Source organism: Taudactylus pleione, unplaced genomic scaffold, assembly GCF_031769625.1.
Source record: "Taudactylus pleione unplaced genomic scaffold, aTauple2 ptg000212l, whole genome shotgun sequence".
NCBI lineage: Eukaryota > Metazoa > Chordata > Amphibia > Anura > Myobatrachidae > Taudactylus > Taudactylus pleione.
In genome coordinates, this window is record NW_028284614.1 from 10,482,098 (window position 1) to 10,495,439 (window position 13,342).

Genomic DNA, 13,342 nt, shown 5'->3' on the forward strand with positions numbered 1-13,342 from the left:
TGCATGACCTACAGGTCATGCATGCGCACAAGAGCCCCGACATACCGTGGAAAGAGCCGGACAGGGGTGGAGGGATCCAGGACTTGTAACCCAGGACTCCTTTCCATAGGGAAGGAGCGGGTATCGGGAGCACTCGCCATCTGAAGATGGCGAATACTACCGCAATCAAGCTCTGAACATATTGTATTTTTGGAGCTTGATGAATAATGTCCCCATACTAGTGTATGGGGACAGGGGGCCATTCCGGGAGCGGAAGGTAAGCAGGAGATATCTGTGATACTAATGTATGGGGACAGCGGGCCATTCCGCCTGAAGAAGGTAAGCAGGAGATATCTGTGATACTAATGTATGGGGACAGCGGGCCATTCCGCCTGAAGAAGGTAAGCAGGAGATATCTGTGATACTAATGTATGGGGACAGCGGGCCATTCCGCCTGAAGAAGGTAAGCAGGAGATATCTGTGATACTAGTGTATGGGGACAGCGGGCCATTCCACAAAAAGAAGGTAAGTAGGAGATATCTGTGATACTAGTGTATGGGGACAGCGGGCCATTCCGCCAGAAGTAGGTAAGCAGGAGATATCTGTGATACTAGTGTATGGGGACAGTGGGCCATTCCGCCAGAGGAAGGTAAGCAGGAGATGTCTGTGATACTAGTGTATGGGGACAGCGGGCCATTCCGCCAGAAGTAGGTAAGCAGGAGATATCTGTGATACTAGTGTATGGGGGCAGCGGGCCATTCCGGGAGAGGAAGGTATGCAGGGGATATCTGTGATACTAATGTATGGGGACAGCGGGACATTCCGCCAGAGGAAGGTAAGCAGGAGATATCTGTGATACTAGTGTATGGGGACAGCGGACCATTCCGCCTGAAGAAGGTAAGCAGGAGATATCTGTCATACTAGTGTATGGGGACAGCGGGCCATTCCGCCTGAAGAAGGTAAGCAGGAGAAATCTGTGATACTAGTGTATGGGGACAGCGGGCCATTCCACAAAAAGAAGGTAAGTAGGAGATATCTGTGATACTAGTGTATGGGGACAGCGGGCCATTCCGCCAGAGGAAGGTAAGCAGGAGATGTCTGTGATACTAGTGTATGGGGACAGCGGGCCATTCCGCCAGAAGTAGGTAAGCAGGAGATATCTGTGATACTAGTGTATGGGGACAGCGGGCCATTCCGGGAGAGGAAGGTATGCAGGGGATATCTGTGATACTAGTGTATGGGGACAGTGGGCCATTCCGGGAGCGGAAGGTATGCAGGAGATATCTCTGATACTAGTGTATGGGGACAGCGGGCCATTCCGGGAGAGGAAGGTATGCAGGAGATATCTGTGATACTAGTGTATGGGGACAGTGGGCCATTCCGCCAGAGGAAGGTAAGCTGGAGATATCTGTGATACTAGTGTATGGGGACAGCGGGCCATTCCGCCAGAAGAAGGTAAGCAGGAGATATCTGTGATACTAGTGTATGGGGACAGCAGGCCATTCCGGGAGAGGAAGGTATGCAGGGGATATCTGTGATACTAGTGTATGGGGACAGCGGGCCATTCCGCCAGAGGAAGGTAAGCAGGAGATATCTGTGATACTAGTGTATGGGGACAGCGGGCCATTCCGCCAGAAGAAGGTAAGCAGGAGATATCTCTGATACTAGTGTATGGGGACAGCGGGCCATTCCGGGAGAGGAAGATATGCAGGAGATATCTGTGATACTAGTGTATGGGGACAGCGGGCCATTCCACAAAAAGAAGGTAAGTAGGAGATATCTGTGATACTAGTGTATGGGGACAGCGGGCCATTCCGCCAGAGGAAGGTAAGCAGGAGATGTCTGTGATACTAGTGTATGGGGACAGCGGGCCATTCCGCCAGAAGTAGGTAAGCAGGAGATATCTGTGATACTAGTGTATGGGGACAGCGGACCATTCCGCCTGAAGAAGGTAAGCAGTAGATATCTGTGATACTAGTGTATGGGGACAGCGGGCCATTCCGCCTGAAGAAGGTAAGCAGGAGAAATCTGTGATACTAGTGTATGGGGACAGCGGGCCATTCCACAAAAAGAAGGTAAGTAGGAGATATCTGTGATACTAGTGTATGGGGACAGCGGGCCATTCCGCCAGAGGAAGGTAAGCAGGAGATGTCTGTGATACTAGTGTATGGGGACAGCAGGCCATTCCGCCAGAAGTAGGTAAGCAGGAGATATCTGTGATACTAGTGTATGGGGACAGCGGGCCATTCCTGGAGAGGAAGGTATGCAGGGGATATCTGTGATACTAGTGTATGGGGACAGTGGGCCATTCCGGGAGCGGAAGGTATGCAGGAGATATCTCTGATACTAGTGTATGGGGACAGCGGGCCATTCCGGGAGAGGAAGGTATGCAGGAGATATCTGTGATACTAGTGTATGGGGACAGTGGGCCATTCCGCCAGAGGAAGGTAAGCTGGAGATATCTGTGATACTAGTGTATGGGGACAGCGGGCCATTCCGGGAGAAGAAGGTAAGCAGGAGATATCTGTGATACTAGTGTATGGGGACAGCGGGCCATTCCGGGAGAGGAAGGTATGCAGGGGATATCTGTGATACTAGTGTATGGGGACAGCGGGCCATTCCGGGAGAGGAAGGTATGTAGGAGATATCTGTGATACTAGTGTATGGGGACAGTGGGCCATTCCGCCAGAGGAAGGTAAGCAGGAGATATCTGTGATACTAGTGTATGGGGACAGCGGGCCATTCCGCCAGAAGAAGGTAAGCAGGAGATATCTGTGATACTAGTGTATGGGGACAGCGGGCCATTCCGGGAGAGGAAGGTATGCAGGGGATATCTGTGATACTAGTGTATGGGGACAGCGGGCCATTCCGGGAGAGGAAGGTATGCAGGAGATATCTGTGATACTAGTGTATGGGGACAGTGGGCCATTCCGCCAGAGGAAGGTAAGCAGGAGATATCTGTGATACTAGTGTATGGGGACAGCGGGCCATTCCGCCAGAGGAAGGTAAGCAGGAGATATCTGTGATACTAGTGTATGGGGACAGGGGGCCATTCCGGGAGAGGAAGGTATGCAGGAGATATCTGATACTAGTGTATGGAGACAGCGGGCCATTCCGGGAGAGGAAGGTATGCAGGAGATATCTGTGATACTAGTGTATGGGGACAGTGGGCCATTTTGCCAGAAGAAGGTAAGCAGGAGATATCTGTGATACTAGTGTATGGGGACAGCGGGCCATTCCGGGAGAGGAAGGTATGCAGGAGAGATCTGTGATACTAGTGTATGGGGACAGCGGGCCATTCCGGGAGAGGAAGGTATGCAGGAGAGATCTGTGATCCTAGTGTATTGGGACAGCGGGCCATTCCGCCAGAGGAAGGTAAGCAGGAGATATCTGTGATACTAGTGTATGGGGACAGCGGGCCATTCCGCCAGAGGAAGGTAAGCAGGAGATATCTGTGATACTAGTGTATGGGGACAGTGGGCCATTCCGCCAGAGGAAGGTAAGCTGGAGATATCTGTGATACTAGTGTATGGGGACAGCGGGCCATTCCGGGAGAAGAAGGTAAGCAGGAGATATCTGTGATACTAGTGTATGGGGACAGCGGGCCATTCCGGGAGAGGAAGGTATGCAGGGGATATCTGTGATACTAGTGTATGGGGACAGCGGGCCATTCTGGGAGAGGAAGGTATGTAGGAGATATCTGTGATACTAGTGTATGGGGACAGTGGGCCATTCCGCCAGAGGAAGGTAAGCAGGAGATATCTGTGATACTAGTGTATGGGGACAGCGGGCCATTCCGCCAGAAGAAGGTAAGCAGGAGATATCTGTGATACTAGTGTATGGGGACAGCGGGCCATTCCGGGAGAGGAAGGTATGCAGGGGATATCTGTGATACTAGTGTATGGGGACAGCGGGCCATTCCGGGAGAGGAAGGTATGCAGGAGATATCTGTGATACTAGTGTATGGGGACAGTGGGCCATTCCGCCAGAGGAAGGTAAGCAGGAGATATCTGTGATACTAGTGTATGGGGACAGCGGGCCATTCCGCCAGAGGAAGGTAAGCAGGAGATATCTGTGATACTAGTGTATGGGGACAGGGGGCCATTCCGGGAGAGGAAGGTATGCAGGAGATATCTGATACTAGTGTATGGAGACAGCGGGCCATTCCGGGAGAGGAAGGTATGCAGGAGATATCTGTGATACTAGTGTATGGGGACAGTGGGCCATTTTGCCAGAAGAAGGTAAGCAGGAGATATCTGTGATACTAGTGTATGGGGACAGCGGGCCATTCCGGGTGAGGAAGGTATGCAGGAGAGATCTGTGATACTAGTGTATGGGGACAGCGGGCCATTCCGGGAGAGGAAGGTATGCAGGAGAGATCTGTGATCCTAGTGTATTGGGACAGCGGGCCATTCCGCCAGAGGAAGGTAAGCAGGAGATATCTGTGATACTAGTGTATGGGGACAGTGGGCCATTCCGCCAGAGGAAGGTAAGCAGGAGATATCTGTGATACTAGTGTATGGGGACAGTGGGCCATTCCGCCAGAAGAAGGTAAGCAGGAGATATCTGTGATACTAGTGTATGGGGACAGTGGGCCATTCCGGGAGAGGAAGGTATGCAGGGGATATCTTTGATACTAGTGTATGGGGACAGTGGGCCATTCCGCCAGAGGAAGGTAAGCAGGAGATATCTATGATACTATTGTATGGGGACAGTGGGCCATTCCGCCAGAAGAAGGTAAGCAGGAGATATCTGTGATACAAGTGTATGGGGACAGCGGGCCATTCCGGGAGAGGAAGGTAAGCAGTAGATATCTGTGATACTAGTGTATGGGGACTTTGGGCCATTCCGGGAGAGGAAGGTAAGCAGGAGATATCTGTGATACTAGTGTATGGGGACAGCGGGCCATCCCTGTAGAGAAAGGTAAGCAGGAGAGATCTGTGATACTAGTGTATGGGGACAGCGGGCCATCCCTGTAGAGGAAGGTAAGCAGGAGAGATCTGTGATATCTCCTGCTTTATCTTCTTGGTGAATGGCCCGGACACTTAATTTCTTCAATTTTTCATTTGCACCTGCTTTTGTAGAAATTAAATGATGATGAATAGACCCCATAGTAAGGAAGGATAGATGAAATCCTCTATAAACTAATGTTCCAATACAAAATGTTTTTGTAAAAGTTTGTTTTGTAAAAAATATTTCCATTGACCGTCAATAGATATCTACGTAAAGATGGAATAAAATGGCATTTAGAAAGATAATTTGAGACCAGGGCGCAGACTCTGGCCCCAGCATGCCTACAAAACGGGGACGTCACATCCTTGTTTTGTAAAGCTCACACCACCAATCATGTCAGTCATGCTGGGGCTTGGGGGCACTGCGAGCGATCACACAGGAGACCTGCACATGCGTAGTACGGAGAAGCTCCTCCCCTAACACGGCAGCCTGCTGCAGGGGAGTGATAGCACATGGGAACTGCACGCTATAGCTGCTGGCATACACTGCACAGTTATACCCGGGCCCATGATGGGAGTGGTTCTTGGCATTCCACCTCAGGCCATGAGTCTCATTCATCAGTCACTCACTCTGGGAGAAAACCTTCTAAAGAGAAAAAGTGGGGATGTTGCCTATAGCAACCAATTTACTTCTGACTGACAGTTTATATAGGTGCCCATTCAGAGATGGACGCAATGTTAATGTTGGACGCATTGGAGTAATTTTTTGTCACCGCACATGTGCCAAAACCGCACTGCATATGCGTAGGGATAGATTAGCGATGGCTGCTGCAGAGAGGATTTATTCGCAAAGTGAGTGACAGGTAGTCAGCGTTTGGGGAAGGTAACGGGCAGTGGAGAGAAAAACTCAGGCGCATCGGGACCTATTTTTGGGCGCTCTCTAGTGAGCCTTTGCGAATGCGTTCACGGTTGAAGAGGCCCCAGCGTCTTAGGAGAGACTCTCTGTCTGAGACAGCATAGGCTTATTCAAAAATTTCACGTTTCAGCTATTGCACATAAGCGTCGGATGCAAGACGCCAGAGGTGGGTGTATTTGTGCAGACATCAGCTACGTCATTAGCATATTTTCGCAAGTTTGCTGCGTATAGGATAACAACTGGATAAGCATCCATCTATTAATCAGACCCTATGTCCCGATTTCTCGACTGCCTGGAATAATCCCGGACGAGTGGTCACCTTACTGGATTGATGTAATTAGGGATGTAGGCAAGAGGGCTATACTTCACTGCCAAGTTCTTCGGTGGCATAGCCTTTTATCTGAGCTGCTGTCCTGGCAACTGATCCTTGTTAAATAGAATAGCCCCCCCAAATAAACATTCCTTATTGCAGCAATATGCAATGAAAGATAATGTTCATTTCCAAGGCAGCTTAGCGACAGGCCCTTTAGGGATGTCACTAGTTCAGCGTTGGCTAACCTTGACACTCCAGCTGTTGTGGAACTATATATCTCAGCATGCCCTGCCACAGTTTTAGCATGCCCTAATAGCAAAACTGTAGCAGTGCATGCTGGGTTATGTAGTTCCATAACAGCTGGAGTGTCAAGGTTAGCCAACACTGCACTAGTTCCTTGGAATTTGATAGGCTATCCACCCATTCATATTGCTACACATGCCTGCCAGGGCCGTAGCTAGGGTAGTGCGGCCGGTGCCATCGCACAGGACACCACAGGTCAGGGGGCGCTGTTTGGGCCTATCAAATTTCTGTTTAGTATCATTCTTGATTGTAGATTCCTCTTATTTCATCCCCAGCAGCTCCTGGCCTCTCCTATCTCTTCCCTGGCCCTTCCCCATGAAGCCATGGCCCTTTTTTGGGTGCATTATGTCCCTTTGAAAAAATGAGGGGGCGCCAATGCTCTTTCTGGCACAGGGCACCAAAAAGTCTAGTTACGGCTCTGATGCCTGCCATGATCATGTGTGGTCGATGAGGTCATTGTTTTATCCCACTAGTCCAATATAGTCTACTGGATAGTCTATTCTGTTGTAATCCAATATAGTCTACCTATTCTGCAAAATACAAATTGAATCATATGTGCCAGCAACTATTTTCAGCTTGGCTAATCTGGAAAGTGGTACGCAGCGGAACGCAACATTCAGCGTTCCAACAGGTCTACGTACAAGGCCGGACCCAGGCGGGAAATGCCATCCCAATCTTTATACTCATTTATTTTTATGTAAATGCAAGTCAACTAGCCATACTGGACACCACAGTTAATTAAAAACAGAAGACAAACAAGTAATAAACTCCATTTGTTTTTCTAGGCAGGCTGCCAGGGGCTGGAAGGATTCCAGAGTTACCAGCTGGTAAATAGGATATATGCACAGCAGGGCGCCAATACTCTGTAGAGTGTAAACAGATGGAATCAATAGAGAAAGACAAGTTAGACTGCGCTACTGCAGGAATACAGCCAGAACGCACAACCTCCCAGTCTAGATACTTATTCCGTTCCAGTTCATTTAGCAGCGAATGTCTCTTGATATCTGCTCATCTGTGTCTTTTTTTTTTTATTTTTATTTTTTATCTTCTCCGTCTTTCCTCCACAATGACGATTTCAGGAGAATAATACAAAAGAAAAAGCAATGGTTAATAAAAGATCCATTAATGCTGCTTTCGCTGCGTGCCCAATGCTCGATGTAGGTGGCGAACCTTGAGCTCTCTGGCTGCTGCCGACTGTTTCATTCGACCGGTTTACCAGCCTGGATCCCGGAGGAGATGTCAATAAAACGACCCCTCTGGGGAGCGGTTTTCTGTCCTGATTGCCTGCTTCATATTGTTGTGTAAATATTCGAAGTGCAAAGGAGCGGTGAGGGCTCATAATTGTGCCATAAACAGCGACAAATTGTATTGAAGTTTCAAAGTTAGTCAAAGGACAGGGAATTTGTTTAGTGCTTAAGAAGAGGGTACAAGCATCAATTGCACCTTGACCTTATATACTGCATAAGGCATTATGGCTTATTTAAAAACTGGGGAAAAAACATGAAGGGGTATTTTGATGCAAGCTGCCGCTTCTCAATGGATTTGACCTCGCAGTTTAAAGTGGCGCTAATGCAAAGTGCAAACACTAGCGCGTTTCGCACTTAATATTAGAGCCGCTTACATTTTCAAGGTTATGGGGTCTATGTATCAAGCCTGCAGTTTCTGCATCATTTTATGTATTGTTCCTATGTACTAACAGCAAACTACGGGAGATTTCACAGAAGTCTCCAGCAAAGTGCTAATTAGAGCTGCAGATCACAGTGCCCATTACACTGCACAATAATGAAAATGTTTCCGATGTGAAAATAGTTACTTTTAATTGATTTCAGCATGCAAAGAATGAATATGACATATAAAACTCTCAGGTAGCTCTGAGTTCTGAGATATAGCCCATTAATGACAATGTAGGGGTATTCCTAGTGAAGTGGGCAGAATGGAGAGAATCTTACCAGCAATCTGCGTTCCGCGCAGAGGGGGCGGGGCCTAATGACCCAATTAAATGAATCAGTTATTTGTCCCCTCCCCTATTCAAATATATGCGATTCTCGGGATTACCCACACAAGATAACTGTGGTGCACTGAGTGACAAGCATAGTGAGCGATTCCACCAAGACATTTCAGCAACGGAACAAAGATATCAGGGCAGGTGATCACTACTGTTGGACAGTGACAAGAGATGCCCCAGAAGAGGAGTACAAGCGACAAGCAAAGAGAAAACACCCCCATGAATAGGCCACTATATTACATAGTACTTTCATATGCTGTATGTTTGTTTTGTATCCTGTATGTTTGTTTCGTATGCTGTATGTTTGTTTCATATGCTGTGTGTTTGTTTTGTATCCTGTATGTTTGTTTTGTATGCTGTATGTTTGTGTCGTATGCTGTATGTTTGTGTCGTATGCTGTATGTTTGTGTCATATCCTGTATGTTTGTTTCGTATGCTGTATGTTTGTGTCATATGCTGTATGTTTGTTTCGTATCCTGTATGTTTGTGTCGTATGCTGTATGTTTGTGTCGTATGCTGTATGTTTGTTTCGTATGCTGTATGTTTGTTTCGTTTTGTGTTCTTAGTTGTGATTGATTGAATTAAAACAACTGTTATTTATTTTCTATCAAGAAAATATCAGATTATTTTAAAATAGCTTTTCTCTATGACTATATTACTAATGTACATACAGTATAGTGCAAGTAGTGTAGGTCAAAAAATAGAGCTAGTAAAAACATTCTGAAATCATTTTAGTTTTTCTTGACCTCAAATTAGTAATGTATGACTATTTTTAGAAAGAAAAAAAATTAAAAGTATTAATTTGTTGTATAGTGTTATTATCAGTGGGGGCTACGATCTGACCCTTATGTACTAAACTCCTTAGCACCGGTAATTTATAGTGTAAACTACTGTGTGTCTATGCGGTCTTCAGGGGCAGGAGAGAGATCTTTCGTTCTTTCCCTGCAGCCCCCGGACGGCTTCGGATGCTGGCGCTGTGCGCATGCGCAGTGTCAGCTTACCCCGAGGAAATCTTTCACTTCTGTGAGACTTCTCCTAAATGCCGGGGATATAACTCGCGGTAGTACATAGCCGGGATATTTTTTAGTAAAAATGAAAATATCCCTGTCGAGTTGGACCGTTAATATTCGAGGCAGTACCGCGATTTTTAATACATAGACCCCTAAACCTGCAGATAAGGCCTCTGGCTTACCACGAGTAGAGTCTTATGGACATTACAAACAAGGCTTGTTGTTAACACCCAATAATTTCTATACTATGCACTTATGCTGTGGCATACCCTACGCTGATGCCTTGTCCTTCTCCCACAAACAGATCTCGAACAATCTGAAAAACTTTGTCAGGTCCTGTCGCCTCTTTGATTACAATCAGAACGGACAAATTCAGAAGCACGAGCTTCGACGCATCCTGGAAAACTACTGCTTCAAGATGAAAAATGTTGAGTATGAGAAGTAAGTGCGCGTTGCGGTACGTCCTTCATGCAGCCTACAGAGTGCTGAGGGATCATTTAAGGCAGGGATGGGGAACCTCAGGCCCGGGGGCCGTATAAGGCCCCCGGAATCATTTGGTCTGGCCCTCGGAGCTTTTTTCTGCTAGCCTCATCTGGCTAGCAGGGTGCCTAGAATGTCACCCTGCAGCCAGAATCTATGCAGCAGTGCAGCCTGAGGATGCTCCATCCTCAGGATTCTCCGGGCATTGCTGTAATCACTGGTGATTGTGGGCCCACCCCTTGTGACATCACATGGAGGGGGCGTGGCCTATACCAGACCCGCAAATACTATATATATATCAAATGGCCCTCAGCAGAAAAAAGGTTCCCCACCCCTGATTTAAGGTTTTTCTCTCCCTCCTGCCTGCTCAATAGCTGACAGCAGTGGCGGCTCCAGAGGTGTGGCTGCAGCACAGTCCAAAATTCAAATAGGGGAGCCACACCAACTGCTGCCAAAATCGCTGGCCGGGACTCACTGGCAGTTAGTGTCAGCCGCCCCCACCCATTAAATACCTCTGCCTGTCAATCAGGCAGAGGCGCAGAAGGGTCTGCGTGCTACTACGCAGGACCTATTCTGCACAGACAGTCACAGAATGGGTCCTGCGCATAATTGGGAATCTGCTGAACCAGGCCCTCTGTAATCAAGGATGGTCTTTACGCACAGATCATTGCAGATCATTAGTGAGCAGTAAAAGGTCACATCTCATTGCTGTCTGCTAATGATTTAATCATTTTAAAATGAGTTTGGTTCATTAACCATTTAGATAAACAGCTGTAAATCTGTTTATTTCACATCATCATTGACACAGAAATCCTACACAGTTTAGGAGGACGAGACTTTGGCTAATATGATAAGAAGAGAAGCAGATGTATCTGTTGTAGAACTGACCCCACATGTGGTCATTTCGTCATCATGTTTTGCCGATTTAGACAAAATAGTCCACGAGTCGCCACCGACCACCAAAATTGTATTAGAGCCATTGGAATCCTCTCAGGTGTTTTCCTAGCTGCAAATGCTGGATCTGCCCTGTTTGAATTTATTTTTAGATGTGATTACTTCATTCATTTAAATGAAATTGCAGGATTATATATAGCAGACATGGCCACAGACAGCGTTTATGTTCTCATTTTATACTAGAAGAATCCCTGATGAATCTGTCTTCTTCTCATCGTCATACCTATGGCCAGAGATGCAATAAAGCCACATAAAAGGTTAAACAAAGAAGCAATAAAAAAAAACCAGTATATCTCACAATGATACTTTATGGCGTCAAATCATTTATCTTGATACAAAAGGGTCGATCCAATGAAACTCTGCCGTGCAGGTCCGCGCGGCTATATGTCGCACTTACGGTTGCTCTGGAATTGCTGATTTTTGTTTGCAGCTTCATAGGGCTGAGTACGAAAATCCACAAGTCCGGGGCAAGGTCAGGCCCCCAATGGGGGTGGGTTGATGTACACCAGGGAAAGGCTTTGTAGCAGCATTAGCATAAAGACCCAGACGTCTACGCCAAAAAACGGAAGGATTGCACCAACCGTTAACTCTCAGAATCAGGCCCCATATTTGCTGCTGTAATATTCACTCAAAAGACTGATGTATTTCACAGATCAGATGAATGCAGAGGTTTGTCGTCAGGACTGTGTTAACGTCTTGGTCTGTTATTGCTAAAGTCAAATGTTATTAGAATAGAAACTCTGGGATGTGACGATATTGAAGTGCACGCAGTCGGATCGCTGCTGCTGCTCCCGGATAAAATGATGGAGGTTAATCCAATAAAACGAAATCTGGAGCTCCCCTTCGTTCCCTGGCCAAAATCCCGCCGGCATTACGAAATTAGGAAGGCAATAACCCAGCGCAGTCTTTTATTTGCCAGTAAAGCCAGTGTTTTTCATGGCAATCTGAAAACAGCTTAGATGCTTAAATTGAATTTGTATGCATTCCAAAATAAAATAAGCAGTAAATTATAAAACGCCTGCACGGTTTTCAATTAAACTGGTAGGACTCAAGGCAGAGGGTTTAAAAAGAGAGAGTGAGTACAGTGGGGGGATAGAAGAAGGAGGGGGGTACACAATTCATCCACCCTCCCTAGAGCAGTCCTACCATGTAACCAGCCGGCTCGCACACTATAAAGACATCCCGAAACTACCAACGCTGTAACTTTTCATGACTGTAATAAAGAGAAACTCACATGTACGGCAATGAAAAGACAAATATTAAAAAAATGGATACGGACAATAACATAAATATGAAAGGGACGCTTTCATGAGAAACAACTTGTGCTTTAATGAAAGAGGAACATATTAATCTCAGGGAATACATATGTTTTATTTCTTTATAAGTCCATTGAATCATAACTGTGCGTTAATTCTGTATGCACAGTCAGTGTGACTGCAGTCAGACATCAAGAGGGAAGTCCAGGAGCAGAGCATTGTGTACCTGGTGGAAGGGGTCATGTTGGAGTCTCTGAACCTGGGGGCTAATTTCATCCTTGCAAATATGCAAATGCAGCAGGAGGTGTTGGACACATCCTATATGACCCCCCCCCCTGCTGCACTTGCGTTCCCAGCTCTGCGACCGAAGTTGCAGGCTGGGATGACCATGGTGACCATCGGTCGCGATGGTGTACGATGCCGGCTAGCTGAGCAAGCCTCATCTTGTGCAGGCTGGCCGGCTTGCGAGGCCAGGAAACTGTATCTGTGGACGCAGCCCCTGGCCTTGACACTCCAGGAAAAGGGGGCTGACACGCCCTCGTTTCCAAGAACGCCAGCCGTCACCACCCATGCACCGCCCCTTAAATGTCTCCAAACTCAGACAACACTCCCAGGCCACTCCTGCGAGATGGATTTGCGCCATTTGCCCACACACTAAACGCCCGCTTGCCGCCCATTTCACAGATGGCAAGAAGCGGCCACGCACGGAGCAAACCGTCCACATCGTATCTTCTGCGTATTCATGGTGCAGCTCATGCGCAGTCTTTCTTCGGCACATGTGCTGATAACCGCAGGACGCACCCGCATTTGGACTTACGCCGCTCTCAGAATCAGGTCCAGTAAACGCTGCTGCTCTGTGCACTGAAGATCAATATTCTCAGCGGAGGGGTTATGGAGCAGAGACTCCACTATTTGGTATTTGGGGGGAGGGCATATTAGATATATAGGGGCGTGCTCTAAATCTGGACAGTCCCTTTATTCAATAATACAATACATACTGGTGTGTGTGTGTGTGTGTGTCCTATGCTCAGTACAGCTGGTGTCACGTTCTCTTCTGTTCTGTAGAGACCCAGGAGTGCAGGGGTGGTGTAACCACACCCTCGTGATGCCACGTCCATACCCCCCGCCTGAGGCCATGCCTCCTCAGAACCCATGCCCGCCCAATGTCTCGGCG

The 13,342-nt window shown here is 47.4% G+C and overlaps 1 protein-coding gene across 1 annotated transcript in view; it reads left to right on the forward strand.

Moving 5' to 3' along the window:
- EFCAB6 (EF-hand calcium binding domain 6) overlaps nucleotides 1-13,342 on the forward strand; it is a 174,060-nt gene that overhangs the window by 24,234 nt on the left and 136,484 nt on the right. The window contains exon 6 of the mRNA XM_088478314.1: nucleotides 9,783-9,919. Within this exon, the coding sequence (XP_088334440.1) occupies nucleotides 9,783-9,919 (137 nt within the window). The remainder of the gene's footprint in view (nucleotides 1-9,782; nucleotides 9,920-13,342) is intronic.